Raw genomic sequence first — 15,116 nt, forward strand, 5'->3', positions numbered from 1 at the left:
TTTGTCCTTCTGACAAACAATCAGAAAAAGTTCTATCCGGCCTTGACCCTGCTTCAGTGACAGACCCAAATGGCATCACTACCCTTGCTCTCAAAACCTGCTCTGCCGTTCTTGCTTCCCCTCTACCTGCCCTATTGAGTCTGTCCTCCTTTGGCCACCTCCCCTCTGCATGGAAATCAGCAAACAACACTCCCGTCCACACCACGATCTCCGGTAATTTTACACGACTTGTACACCTGCTCCCTACGGGAGTGGCAGGATGGGTCAAGTCATTATCCTCTCTGTGATATATAAATTATAGTAGATATGGGCTCAGGTCCATTAGTCTGTGGGGATAAGCATACGAGAACGGCACATGGTGGAACGCATACCTCCACCAGGCTGAATCGTTCACATTTTGAATCTCACCTACAGGTGTATCCCACATTTAGATCCAGATCTGAATCAAAATTGAATCGGCTTGTTCGCGTCATCTAACCAACTCATCCACAACGTTTTGAAATACCACAATGTACTGTGTATTATTTTTGGCTCCATCTCTCAACGGTGAAGAATCATTTAGGAATTTTTTTTTTTAACCCCTCATGTCTGGATCTGGATTCGGATCTTCACCAAAATCGAATTGGTTTGTCCCGTCACACACCCAAACTGTCCACCAAGTTTTGTCTGAATCCGTCCACAACCTTTTGAGATATTGTGCTCTCCAGTGAACCCTCAAATGTCGTGGATTCTAATATCACGCGTTTCGACCAATCGCGGGCAACCTATTGTGTTCCGATTTAGTTGTCAAGGTATTTCATTTCAGCCAATCGTGTGTTTTGAGCTCAGATGAGTCATTGTTTGCATACCTGTATGATTACCTTCCACTACGAGCCTTGTGTTGTTTCTGGCACACCGTTAATCGTAGTAATCAAAGCAGCATACGGGAACGAAGTGAAGTTTAATAATGAACAGTCATCGAACAGGAAATAACATACGGAGATCCTGTAATACCAGATCTACAAGATGTAGAGACACACAACAGTTAATGGTACCCAAGCGTAAAACGAAGGACAAAATTAATCGTGCCAAAACGCAGAGAAAGGTTATGACATTGTGCGAAAAAAATAGAGTTGTTCGATAAGCCTACATTGGCAAGAAGTTGAAGTGCGGCATCTGTGGACCACCATTATACGGGAACGATGAATCAACTATGTGTAAACGTGAGTCAAATATCTGTGCAAGGGTTCCTGCCAGCAAAGCGTAAAAGGTTCATTCCGGTCCCGTGATCCTCGCATTGAAAGGATGGAAAAAGTGCTCAATGTTTGGACCAAGGACCAAAGAGAAAAAAAATGCCTTCGAGTTGACTGGTGTACGGGAGAAACCATTGCGGATTTACCGGTTTGAGTGGACCGGTGATATGGAAGAAACCATTGCGGATTTACAAACAATTCCATGAGGAACCCGGGACCAAGCTGATCCAACAGCCATCGCAAGTTCTTCATCCACATCTTTTAAGACCTCTACGAACCTTTCAAACACCAAGACCAATTAAGACCCCTACGATCCTTTCAAACCCTAACACCCTTTGGAACCCGAACACCCTTTGGAACTAGTACCTTTTAGAACCTAACAACCTTTAAAATCCCAAAGACCCTTAAAGACCCTAAATATCCAGAAGACTCCCCCCCCCCCCAAGACCCCTAAAACCTTTCGGACCCTTTGTAGTGGGGAAACAGCTAAATATAGCATAACAATTGTGCATTTTGTGAGGAAAGCACCAAATTTGGCACACTAGTAGCCTATCGTATTATGAACAGATTTGGATATTGGGCAATCTCAAATTCAGCCGCTGATGGCTGTAGCAGCCATTTCTCAAAATAGCCACCAGTGGTTACTGTTATGACACATATCTGCTTTACTGGAGAGGAATGCAGTTTGATAGTGAAAGTTTATTTGTTAATAAAGGTCCAATAATGGTCAAAGAAAGTAACAATTTGATTTGGTTGAGAAAAAAAAAGTTAAAGTGGACGAGTTAGTCTTTCTAAGACACAGATTCTGAATGAAAACCAATGATAAACATTCATAGGACTATTGGCTTGACACATGGTAGTAGAAGTGGTATGCGTGCATATTGACCCCGGAATCGCGCATGGTTGAGTTGCCAGCTTACACTTGTTGACTTGTTGTTGTTGGGGTGCAGTTTGGTCATAGGGTTATCTCAGTCACGGATTACCGGGTTACGAGGTTCTGCATGTATTTCCGTTCTGCCTTCACGGCGCCAGTTCCGGTTTGCTACTGAATGAGGAAGGTCTCTCTTCGTACCGGCGTGTTGGCGAGATATCTTTACCATGATAACTCGTTAGTTTTCGGGTTATCTTCGTTCGATTGACGGCAATGCCAAACCATTTGCAAGTAGTTTTCCATTCTAGTTTCCATTTTCATGGCGAAGCTAATTTGTTTTGGTCAGTTTGTTGAGTAACCCTGCCGTTTTCTGAAACTGCGTTTTTATTGACTCTTACAGTCAATCGCAACACGTCTCAGCACATCGGCTCGAAGTAACCGAAATATGGACGAATTCGGTCGTATTGGGAATGAAGCCATGTAACTCAGATGATGGGTGTGAATTGTCTATGCGCCGTCACCAGCGTCTGTAGAAGATTTTACAAGTGGCAATAGTATTTATCAGACTATGGGCTCGGAGAAAACCGGTTTAATTCATAACTAATTTATCCTACATTGTGTCATTGCAGATCCTGATGGTGGTGGTTGCTGGTGAACAGAAGATACCTAGTGTAACATTGAACAACTTGACCATGTCCAAGAGCTTCCAATTGGTTGGCCTTGAGCATCCTGTCCCATCAACATCAACGCACCCAACTCAGACTAACTGGAAGCTGTGTATCATTTGCCAAGAGGACAAAGCAGAGTCTCCGACATGTCCTTCACAGTCCAAGCGAAAAGACTCTGGAAGTGGGTACAGTTCACTCGCAGCCGATTTGATCAGATTCAGTGAGCTTGGACAACTTCCAGGAACACTTCAGTTGGAAAGACTCAACGAAGGGTATGGCATTGAAGCGACCATGGTTGCAAACAATGCTTTGTACCATCAAACATGCAAGCTCAAATATAACAATACAAAATTGCAAAGGGCAGAAAAGCAAACACTCATGACAGAAGGAGAGATCCATGACGTACCAGATGCGTGCAAACGCACCAGATTTCATTCAAGATCATCCAGTACAGAGAAGGCCCAAGAAGCCCAGTGTTTCTTCAGCAGACAACCTGCGGGATCCGATTGTGTTCACGGAGTTGCAACATTTCAAATGGACAGTAAAGTTGGAGACTGGGCAGCCATTCTTGAAGACACAGAACTGCTCGGCCGACTCGGTGCCGGGGACATGGTCGCCCAGGACGCCAAGTACCATAAGAAGTGCTTATCAGTGCTGCACAACCGTGTTAGAAAGGCCCAGACTGAGGGACCCAAGTACAAAGACAAGGAGCGAGAAGTATCACGTATTGAATTTGCCGAACTGGTCCTCTACACAGAAGAAGCTAGGCTAGATGAGACAGCACTGGTGTTCAAGTTAGCTAATCTCGTAGAGCTCTATCAGTCCAGAATGGAACAGCTAGGGGTTAAGCTCGACACAAGGGTCCACTCCACACGACTGAAGCAGAGACTCCTTACCCAGTTCCCTGACATGCGCGCACACACAAAGGGGAGAGACGTCCTGCTGGTATTTGAAGAAGACGTTGGGGCTGCTCTCATCAAAGCCTGTGATCTGGACAGTGATAATGATGTGGTCCATCTTACACGTGCTGCACAGACCGTGCGCCGCCACACGTTTGAAGAAGCTGAGCTCTTCAACGGATTCCCTGAAGGACGCCAAGGAGAATCTGTGCCATCACTGCTGCTTGCCCTGGTGAGCATGGTCCGAGAGGGTCCCAGCATTAAGGATCAGATGGCAGACACAACCCCTGCAGCACTTGCCATTGCCCAGATGCTGAAGTTTAACTACATAAAGCACAACCGGGCACATCGCACCACAGGACCCGTAACTGCCAGGCACAGTGCTGCACAGGAGACCCCAGTTCTCACATATGTAGGGATGATGTTGCATGCTCACACACGAAAGAGGGAGTTAGTAGACAGGTTGTCACACCTGGGCATGAGCATCTCATATGCCCGTGTTCTCGAGCTCTCGGCTCAGATGGGGAACAGTGCCTGCCAACAGTTTCACAGAGAACAAGTGGTCTGCCCCCCAAAGATGCGCAGCAATGTCTTCACATCAGCCATAGACAATATCGACCACAACCCCAGTTCAACGACAGCGAAAGAGTCCTTCCATGGTACAGCCATCTCCCTCCTCCAGCACCCCTCTTTCACTGGCAGAGTGGACCGAAGCATTGTAATGGTTGGTGGATCTCGAGGTGCTAGCTCGAAGATGGTCAGCCACTTGCCACACTACCATACTGATGTGCCCCCAGTCACTACCAGCATGAAAAACCTGTCTGTTCCAGCTACTAGAGTGGTGTCCTTGACCAGAGATGACTTCAAGGAGCAGACTGAGGAGGAATACCTGTGGCACGCAAGGTGGATCCTAGAGGACAACACGGGGACATACAAGAACATATCGTGGTCAGCGTTTCATGCCAGTCGCCAGCCGCCGTTACCTCGAACCATCAGCCCCACCGCCCTGCTTCCACTGTTCCTTGACAGTGTCCACACAGTGGCCATGATCCGGCACTCCATGGATGTGGTGAAGAATGCTGTAGAACATGTGCATCCTGGCCAGACACCTGTCGTCACCTTGGACCAGCCACTGTTTGCCTTGGCAAAGCAGATTCAGAGGAAGTGGCCAGAGAAGTATGGTGAAGAAAAGATGGTAGTGATGTTTGGTGGGCTCCACATCGAGATGGCCGCCCTGAAGATGCTGGGCGACTGGCTGCGAGGAAGTGGCGGGTACAAGCCTTGGTGCAAGCTGAGATTGCAACGCCAGGGACAGCCGACTCCTTCCTGCGAGCTGCCCACGTCACCCGCACAAGAAGAGCGCATCAAATCACTGCAGCGGCACTGCACATCCTGGAACACCGTGCGTATGAACGCCACTGTATGACGTATTTTGATGATGCAGAAGACCTGCCTGAGTTCGAAGAATGGTGTCACCAGAGAGGAGAAGACATTCCCAACTTTCAGTACTGGGCAACTGTGCTGGAACGAGAGATGTTGGTACTGGTCTACGTGCGTTCTCTGCGGCAGGCTTCATTCACGTTGTACCTTGATGCCATGACGGAACTGGTCCCATGGTTCCATGCCTTAGACCACACACACCATGCCAGATGGGACCCTGTTCACCTGAGGGACATGATTGCACTCCCAATGAAGCACCCAGATGTAGCTAGAGGATTTATGGCTGGCAACTGCACTGTACAGAAGACGAAGAACGTGTTCTCTTCGATCCCAATCAACCAGGCACATGAACAGAACAACGCATGCATCAAAGGAGATGGTGGAGCAGTCAGCCTCACTGATAACACAAGTGCCCTGCAGCGTTGGATGATTGCTGGGCCAGAAGTTGCCAGGGCCATAGAAGAGTTCCAAGATGGCCGTCAACACTGGGGGAGGCGAGAGGACACACGTCATCATGACCAGACACCAAGTGTGCAAACCTCTTTCGCTGAGGATGTCCATGCCCTTGTCAGCATCATAGAAGAGCTTGGCAACCCCTTTGAGGAAGAGAGCATGGATCTGGTTGTCCTTGACACAAAGGAAATTGCAGGTCCTGCTGCAGTTGAGAATGTCAGGAATGTGAAGAAGATTGGCCAAGAGCAGTTCCAGGCTTTCGCCAGAGAATACCTGGTGGAAAGGACCAAGCCAATTGATGATGCAATTCGTGGGAACAAGCTGAAGGTGTTCAGCACTTCCACCCCGAGAAGTGTGAGCAAAGGGAAACAGCAGCTGGCCTCTCTCAGGAACGACGTGGCACTTTTCTCACGGCTCTACATCGGTTGCCAGACGAGGGATGGAAACCTTGAAGAGTTCTTTCGTCATGAGAATCAAGCGTGTCCTCCAGCTCTCAACGATGGAGAAAGAATCCGTCCAGGTACGAAGAGTGATCTCCTCAAATGCTTTGAAGAGTTCTCCAATGCCCAATCAGAGGCTCCTGATACCAACAGCCTAGTTCTTGATGGGGCAGTCATTGTCCAGATGCTGAAGCCTGCGGTAGCCAAGAACTTTGATGACTATGCCCAGGATGTCTTCATACCGTACCTGTCAAAAAGCTTCAGACTGTGTCATGCCTGGACCTGGTCTGGGACCGCTACGTTGCCGATTCACTGAAAGGCAGTGCAAGATCAAAGCGTGGAAAAGGAGTGCGTAGACGCGTGGTCGGAGCAGCAGTTATACCTGGAAACTGGCAGAACTTCCTCCGAGTGGACACAAACAAGACCGAGCTGTTCAAGTTCCTATCAGAAGCTATCTTCAGGTGGTTTGACCAGGATGACAAGCAGCTGGTTATCACTGATGGAGAGGCAGTCCTGAGCAAGCCACCGCTGCTAGACCTAGCCTTTCTCGCCCCATGCAGCCACGAAGAAGCTGACAGTCGAATGTTGTTGCATGCATCCCATGCAGCCAACCATGGTCACCACAAGATACTGATCAAGAGAGTTGACACCGATGTTGTGGTGTTGGCTGTGTCAGTGACCCAGGGACTGCAACCAGAAGATGAACTGCAGCTAGCATTTGGCACTGAGAAGAGTTTTCGGTACCTGGCAGCCCACGAAATAGCAGCTGGGCGAGGACCAGAGAAGGCACAGGCACTCCCAACGTTTCACGCTCTGACTGGGTGTGACACTGTATCTAGCTTTGCTGGACATGGTAAGAAGACTGTGTGGACAATCTCGACCGTTCTGCCAGAACTTAGACGCACTGCTGAAGCTATCCTCTGCACCAAGTGGCATACCAGACGATGTCATGCACACCATCGAGAGGTTCGTCATATTGCTCTATGACAGAACCAGCACGTGCAACGACATTGACAAGGCCCGGAAGAAACTCTTCGTGAAGAAGAACAACGTGCAGCTGATCCCGCCAACCAAGGCAGCTTTGGAGGAGCATGTGGAGAGGGCGGCCTACCAAGGAGGCCATGTGTGGGGTCAAACACTGCTACCAACGCCAGAGCTGCCTCCTCCATCCAGCTGGGGCTGGGTTAAGAATGACGAGGGGGTATACGAGCCACACTGGACGAAGCTACCCAAAGCAGCCCACACCTGATATGAGCTAGTATCGTGCAAGTGAAAGAAGAGCTGTCCGAAGCGTTGCAAGTGCAAAAAGGCCGCACTTGAATGCACAGGTATGTGTGTATGTATATGTGTGTATATGTGTGTATGTGTGTGTATGTATGTGTGTGTATGTGTGTGTATGTGTGTGTGTATGTGTGTGTGTGTGTGTGTGTGTGTGTGTGTATGTGTGTGTATGTGTGTGTATGTGTGTGTATGTGTGTGTATGTGTGTGTATGTGTGTGTATGTGTGTGTGTGTGTGTGTGTGTGTGTGTGTGTGTGTGTGTGTGTGTGTGTGTGTGTGTGTGTGTGTGTGTGTGTGTGTGTGTGTGTGTGTGTGTGTGTGTGTGTGTGTGTGTGTGTGTGTGTGTGTGTGTGTGTGTGTGTGTGTGTGTGTGTGTGTGTGTGTGAGAGAGAGGGAGAGTGCTAACAAAATTGAGAGAATATTAACAGAGCAGACTGTGTCACTGATTCAGACCATTTAAATATCAGACATCTCTCGATCAATTTCTATGAGTGAGATGTCGGTATTCATATGAATGAGATGCAGCCCATGATTCGTTTGCCACCATGCTCAACAACCACTGACTTTACATAAGCGATGTTGGTATTCATATCAATCAGACGCAGCCCGCAATTTGTTTGCCACCATGCTCAACAACCAATTTCTATGAGTGAGATAGTCATCCGGTACAACAAATAATTAGCAGCCATCTTGCAAAATGGCGGCTACAGGTTGTTTTTCTTAATTCAGCTTTTAATAAATGTTCAAACCAATGTTAGAGTGAAATTATAGTAACCACTGGCGGCCATTTTGAAAAATGGCTGCCACAGCCATCAACGGCTGAATTTGAGATGGCCCAATATCCAAATCTGTTCATAATATGATAGGCTACTCGTGTGCCAAATTTGGTGCTTTCCTCACAAAATGCACAATTGTTATGCTAAGTTGCCCCACTATTGGAACTCTAACATCCTTTAAGACCCCGAACACCGCTAAGAGACCTTTTTGATCCCCAAAGACCCTATTATACTCTTTATAACCTGAATGCCATTTTAGATCCTGAAGATCTGGAAGACCCTTGAGACACTTTAAGACCACGAAGACCCCACAGACCACTAAGGCCCCGTTACAGCCTTTAGAATTCTTAGACCCTTCAGCACCTTCACACCTTTTAATACCCTGTCGACCCCTTTCGACAATGCCGACCCTTTCGACCTTAAATTACATTCTTTCGACCACTTCAACCTTTTAAGACCCTTCAGACCCATTTAAACCTTTTCAGACTTTTCCACCTTGAGACAATTTGCCCTTTACAACTTTTCAGACCTTTGACCTTTACACATTTACAACCAACGTCTTTTCATTTTGTACATCCTTCCATTTATTTGCCACACAAAACAAGTCCTGAAAAGGGTCTGCAATCGAGGGGGGGGTGGAAAATCCCCTTGGGAATGGGTGGGGTGGAAAATTAAGTGGCTCCAACCTCCATCGTGTGACCCTTAGTCCTCCTGTCAAATTTTGTTGACATTGGATAAGTAATGACCAAATGTATCGCAGCCAGACAGACAGGCACCAAAATGCATAACTTAGTATGATCACATCCATACACAAAGTAAATAGTATGCAACAACGTGGGATCTCATGCATGGGCACAAACACACACCTAAGCCGTAAGGGTAGTAATTAATTTTACCATTATTTCAAAATCAGGGTAAGAGCACTAGTTGCCTCATAATAAGCACAATTATCTCCGTCAGGATCACTTGTCCAATTTTGCTCCTGGTATTTCCCCTCCACCCCTCTGTATTTTCACCTATGAAATATACTGAACTTTCATTTCCTCCAATCCTACCAATTTAATTAATTATGCCACATGCGATGGTGACCAAGGCCTCGGGGTTCGACGTGTGATGTCACGGAGCCCCAAAGCTAGCCCCTGATTGGGCTCAAAGGATCACGTGCCGTGGCCAACAGAGCAGTCATCACCAATGATCTGTCAGGATGACGTCAAGTGCCGGAGCTTCGAATATCTCTGCAACTTTACATGATAATGTCACAGAAATGGTGTCTATATCGATGTTTTCATGGTCAAAAATTAAGATAAAGGCATTAAAAATGTTACCCTATCCATATACTTCAAGCTGTACACAATGTTGGAGGATCATGGCATTTATTACAACGACAAAGTAACAATCGAATCACAACAAAAACGGAAATCATGGAATTGTTAATGCAGTAATAATGTTGCACAACATATTTATTCCAAACTAATGTTGCATGTGCAAACTAATCCATAAATTATCCACCAAACTCCTCAACACTAATCATCTTCATCATTCTCCACATCATCCTGTACATTATCCTCCACATCATTCCTTGCCGTAAAAGGGTTGAAACAGCCTTCACCACCAGCGCACACGCAATAGGCCGTACATGACATGGTATGTCTGTGGCATCCCTCAGTACTGCATGCCTTGCCCTCTGCTTTACATCCACAGCTTATGACATCGATGAGCCCTTGTGGAGCCGGAGGACCTATGTCAACGACAGGTGATGGAATACCATCATTTAATTCCCATCCAAATTGTGTGATGTCCACACAAGGAGGAGCCTGCTGATCATCAGCCTTCCACAACATCATCTGAAGTTGTGCTCGGCGAACATGAAGAAGCAGATTCACTTCTGTTGGAGGCAATGCCATGATCTGCATTGGCTTCCCCTTCTTCCGGGAGTATAGCTGATAGCGTACCATACTCATCGAAGTACCTGGCGGTTGACCATACAAGGCCGTGAAGAACTGTTGGCCTGTGTTCATTAGATCCTCGTGTGTGGCATCTTCCTCGCCCAGGACTTCAAACAGCCCTGGGAAGTCACCTTCCTTCAAAACATTCAGAGCGCTGATCTTCCCCTTGTTGAATGGGTAGGGAACTGTGTCGCAGCCACTCAGTGCATGCATTCCAGGTAACTGGAGACACTTCTGGTCTAGAAGCATACAGCTTGTGTTGATGTCAATCACTGCCTCATTCCAGAGTTCCATCTGGATACTGCAAACATTGTGCAGCTGCATCGCCCACACCCAGGACATCAAAAGCACAAATACATCGGTGCCATCGCTCAGGATTCGAATCACCACCATACCAGATTCGGCAGCTTGTAGCAGGTATGAGATCATCGTGATATCTGCCGCATCATGTGCAAAGCCACCATCTCTACTCTCGATCGATATATCAGCACCCATGTTGAATGAGGACAGCACCCGTGAGAGTTCTCGCTTGTTGTGCTTGTTCTTAAGAATGGCATCACGATTCGGAAGTGGACTGCTGATGGTCAAGTTATAGTCTGTTGAACCCTCGCCACCACGTCGCTTCCTCTCGTGGTCTTTTGCTGAGATATCATTACACCTGTCAAATTCCAAAATCTTCTCGGTACCATCAGGATAACATGAGAGACGACGCTTGATACTCTCAATGACAATGGAGGCATCCCCTCCATGTGGCCATATGATGTGGTAAAGCAGCTGCTGTGCATCTACGATCACGATGTCTGGAGCAGGAACATCGAGTTGTTTCACACCCAAACGATTGGCAAGAACAGATTTGTTGCCCTTGCGTAAGCAGCCATACTCATCGATGATTGAGGACGGGAATGCACACAGTTCATATTGGAAGATGGGTGCTAGCTTTAGCTGTCGTTGTTGTCCGACCATCAGAAGGCGGATGAAGATGGCCTCCATGTCAAAGGCAGTCTTACTGCCAATCTTCATGCCTCGTTTGAGTTGTTCCATCGTCTTGACCTGGCTGGAAATCTTGCCATGGAAGCCAGACGGCAGAGAGTTGCGGAATGACATTGACCATCTTTTCTCCAATTACCACTGCATCTGCAACATTGACTTCCTTGGGAGCGATTTGGCCATTGACAATGTTGTAGAGGACATCGCTCTCCACTGCCAATGGGTGGGAATGTTTCACTAATTCTGCAGCAATAAGGTTCCTGTCATCAGCATCAAGCTTTTGCCGCTTCATACCTTCCTCTTTGTGTTTGGTCTGCAGTGATGCAATGGGTACTTTCTCAGAATACATGTGTTCCATGCCATCAGAGAGGTAGACCGAGATTGGAAATTAATCGATCCATTCTGTAACCAACTCAGGTGAGAGCGTCATACCCTTCAATCCACCCTTTCCAGTCCTGATAGCTGTCTGCTCACCCAATTGGTCACCTGTAAATATATATTTATATAACAGTTAGATCAATTAATTATACAAGGAAGAAGACAATATAAGGATGAATCCGCATGTGGTAAAATGAACGACCCACCCGATACTGAGTTCCAGTAGCCCTCTCTGTGACGACAGACATGTGCTCCCGCGATGAGGTCAGTCTTGGCTGCTTCTGGCAGTAGGTGTCTCATTTCTAGTAAGTGCCACGAGATATAGCGAGCATAGTGAACGTGACCTGCACTAAAGAAGTAGGGAAACATCCGCTCCAAGCACAGTTGTTGGAATAGCCAGTTTCCCTCTCTCTCTGCACGCAGGAACTGATGAGCCAAGAGCGTCGGTTTCACCAGATTATCCACCCAGTGTCTGCCCGTAGGATTATGCCTTGCATCTTCCATGTATAACACGATTTCCTCAAAGCTTTTTTCACCACCTTGTGGACAGTTCTGCAGCAGTGCTACTGACACCATGCGAAATGCTCTCATGGCTCTCACCCATGACTTCGCATTCATAATCCCCATCATCCCTCCGAATGCTGCTCCAACCAGAACATCCAGACCCGATCCCTTCATCAGCGTTCCGATGCACCCTAAGGACATGATAATGTGCATCGCACCTGGACGAACGATAACATCCTCAAACCTTGTCGGATCCCACCACTTTACCTGCTGCGCAACCATGTACAGCTGCATATCGATGGACAGATTTGCATAGCTCATTCCCAGTTCACTTAGTGATTTATTCATGTATAGTAGTGATGTGAGTACTGTATCAGGATGGGATGGTGGGGCATGTATGAGAGGACCAAACAGGTAAACTGTAGCAGCCTTGGAAGGAGATGGAGCTTCCTGCCTGGCAAGTTGATTGTTGAATCCGTACCACTCCATGCTCTCGTCGGATCTTCGAGAGTTCAGCCACTGTGTGTCCTTCAGCTGAGCAGCGTTGAGACTCTGTTCTCTGACACAAACATCAGCATACGAGACTCCTGATGTCATTGGAATCATTGGAGGGTTGACCTTCTTCGGTCCCATGTAGTGCTGCAGTGGGATCGATCGACTGGTGCTGATGTTGAGAGAACGTGCAGCTGTTTTGAGCAGGCGTGTGAGTACTGTATCAGGATATCAGGATATCGGGTGAGTACCCCAGGTTGAGCACTACCTATATGTATGATTCCAGCAGGATGTTGCTGAAACTCGTGAGCCATGACATGGGTGGCTCGGCGTCCATTCGGGGTTGACACTAGAAGATCAAGATTGTCAAACCAACCAAAGATTGGTCCAACATTTCGCAACAAACCCATGGCCTGGTGTATCACGCTGCTTTTGTCACCCGAAAACTTTGCTGCTGATTTTTGGAAGCGAATGACCTCTTCATAGGACACAATGAAGCCGTGGTCATGTAGCAACTTGATCATCTCCGAACTACCATGCCTGTCGTGTAACTTCACTGCTTGCCCCAGCGTTGTCTGGTTTCTGATGCCGGTGATGTGGCCTTGAACCGCTTGGGTCAGGCTAAGTGACTGCTGGGTCACTTTTCCACTAGAAAGTAATTCAGCAATTAGTTTCAACAAAGTTGGCTTGTATGTTTGAGCGTGTTGCTGTGAGTGAAGTCACCAATATCATAGCCTGCATTGTTGACTTGGACTGCTCATGCCTCCACCCTGACCTGCCGGACTACAGTGTCCACGCTCTGCTCGTCAGCCGATTCGTCCTTAACCAGCTTCAGAGACTTGCCTGTAAGATGCCTGAACCCCACAACAGATGCACAACCCTCCATTCGTACTACCACGATATCACTACCTAAATAGCTAGTGAGTTTCGCGAACATCTGTTGGCGAGATAGAAAGCCACCGAGACCACAATACATATCGTGCAACTCAATGGTGGTCCAGGTACTGACATGTTGATTAGCATACATGTCATCCACTACGACCTTCAGAGAATCATCATCGAACACAATAGGATCAGAAGATAAGTCAGCAAATTTGGTAATAACCATGAACTTATTCAAACACTTATTATGGTATTGTGCTTCAGCGGCTGGTAAATCTGTAAGAGCACCTTTGATGTGGATTTCAACCTTTTTACTCCAATCATCATGCCTCTGCTCACATACATCCAGAAGCACATCTTTGAATGATGTAATGCCAGGACGATCACTGGTTTCACACTGGACTACACGTTCCCACCTGTCGGGGTGCTTGGGATCTTTCGGATGGCATTCATCACCACAAATGAAACAATGATTCTTAAAGTCGAATGTTGGAAGTTGCGATCGTCTGATCCTACTTGTCTGCGGCTCACTCTCGGACATGGGAAAAACCTTCTTTCCGTTTCTTCGCCACATTGTGTTTAGATGTGTACATTCAGTAGCATGTCTTATGACAGCCTATGGATGCATTGTCTCCTTGTGTGTCCAGGACGGTCTGTAACTGGATACCGACATCATCGTCACCCCGCTCCATGCTCCTCTGAATCAGAGTGTTGATGCCTTGGATTCTAACTGTGTTGTGTGATCCTTTCTCATGGCAGCCCAGGAGCAGACACATTCCGCTAGCCATCGTTATATCCTGAAGAGAGAATTGGATATTATTGATAGTTGCCACATGTACATCAATTAAATAATATCAAATACAAATATTATACATATAAACCTTGATGTGGTAACATTTTTAATGCCTTTATCTTAATCCTTGACCATGAAAACATAGGTATAGACACCATTTCTGTGACATTATCATGTAAAGTTGCAGAGATATTCAACAAAGTCGATTTTTCGGTAATGGCAGCAACTAATTTGCATAAAGACAAAATATATGGATGTGGTAACTTTTTTAATACCTTCATCTTAATCCTTGACTGTGAAAACATGGGTATAGACACCATTTCTGTGACATTATCATGCAAAGTTGTGGAGATATTCAACAAAATCGATTTTCAGTAATGACAGCCCTAATTTGCATATAAAAAAATTGCCCAAAGTTGTCCTGAGGACAACCCAGCTGGAATACTTCAGGGACCCCTTAGGATGACAAATCAACCAAAATACCTTATACCTTCGACAATTCATAGGTACACAACAGTGAACATAGGAAGGGCAAATGGACTACAATCCCATTTCTCCCTCCAGAGTTTCAATATGGCTGTTCACCACCACAACTTCTGATCATCCTTTATCCATGCTCATAATGATCTTTTCTACCCTCATTCACTCTCCTCAAGCCCACCCCTTCCTTTCCAGGTTATTGTATCCCCCTCCTCCCTCTTTTTCGTTTTTTGCTCCATTTCTGTTTCACCTCCAGTTTTCCCTTCCTCTTCTTGCTGTGTGTGAGCTTGTATCCAGCTTGTTCACACCCTATATGTCCTCCACCCTTCCCTCGATTTCATTCTTCCTCATGGTAAATATTCCTCAAAGGGTTTCTCTTTTGTGTCCCTCTACTCTGCTGATGGTGTGTTTCCCCCATTTCTACTATGTTCATCTTGTTCTTTTTGTTATGTTCTGCTTTGTGCTTTGTTCTAGCAGTCTAGCTCTTCCATCAGCCTTTACTTTGCATCGAAAAAAATGGCCATACAACCTCTGCACTATTTTCAGTGTGGTCAAAATAAAGACATGAGCACAAGGTAATAAATCATGGGCAAAA

At 46.6% G+C, this 15,116-nt stretch overlaps 3 protein-coding genes and 1 pseudogene across 4 annotated transcripts in view; 1 reads left to right on the top strand and 3 right to left on the bottom strand.

Annotated features, from left to right (window-relative positions):
• EDEM3 (ER degradation enhancing alpha-mannosidase like protein 3) overlaps nt 1-15,116 on the bottom strand; it is an 88,715-nt gene that overhangs the window by 33,574 nt on the left and 40,025 nt on the right. The gene's annotated exons all lie outside the window — the stretch shown is intronic.
• LOC147026536 (uncharacterized) lies at nt 2,796-7,191 on the top strand. Its single transcript, XM_085880327.1, has 3 exons — nt 2,796-4,698; nt 4,896-6,083; nt 7,061-7,191. The coding sequence occupies exons 1-3, from the start codon at nt 2,796-2,798 to the stop codon at nt 7,189-7,191; spliced, it is 3,222 nt and encodes a 1,073-aa protein (XP_085736453.1).
• On the bottom strand, nt 7,539-11,109 carry LOC147026537 (uncharacterized). Its single transcript, XM_085882019.1, has one exon. The coding sequence runs from the start codon at nt 11,107-11,109 to the stop codon at nt 9,583-9,585; it is 1,527 nt and encodes a 508-aa protein (XP_085738145.1). The 3' UTR covers nt 7,539-9,582.
• LOC147026538 (uncharacterized) lies at nt 11,903-14,036 on the bottom strand (annotated as a pseudogene).

This window comes from Eptatretus burgeri, chromosome 5 (assembly GCF_056783735.1).
Source record: "Eptatretus burgeri isolate ZD-2024b chromosome 5, Ebu_testis_v1, whole genome shotgun sequence".
Taxonomy (NCBI): Eukaryota; Metazoa; Chordata; class Myxini; order Myxiniformes; family Myxinidae; genus Eptatretus; species Eptatretus burgeri.

Excerpts from the sequence above, each read along its gene's own strand:
- LOC147026537 (XM_085882019.1), bottom strand. The coding sequence starts at position 11,109 with ATGTCATTCCGCAACTCTCTGCCGTCTGGCTTCCATGGCAAGATTTCC.
- LOC147026536 (XM_085880327.1), top strand. The coding sequence starts at position 2,796 with ATGTCCAAGAGCTTCCAATTGGTTGGCCTTGAGCATCCTGTCCCATCA. Across the intron at positions 4,699-4,895 it reads GCTTCCACTGTTCCTTGACA|ATGGCCGCCCTGAAGATGCT; the intron begins GTGTCCACACAG and ends CTCCACATCGAG. Across the intron at positions 6,084-7,060 it reads TGGAGAAAGAATCCGTCCAG|CTGATCCCGCCAACCAAGGC; the intron begins GTACGAAGAGTG and ends AACAACGTGCAG.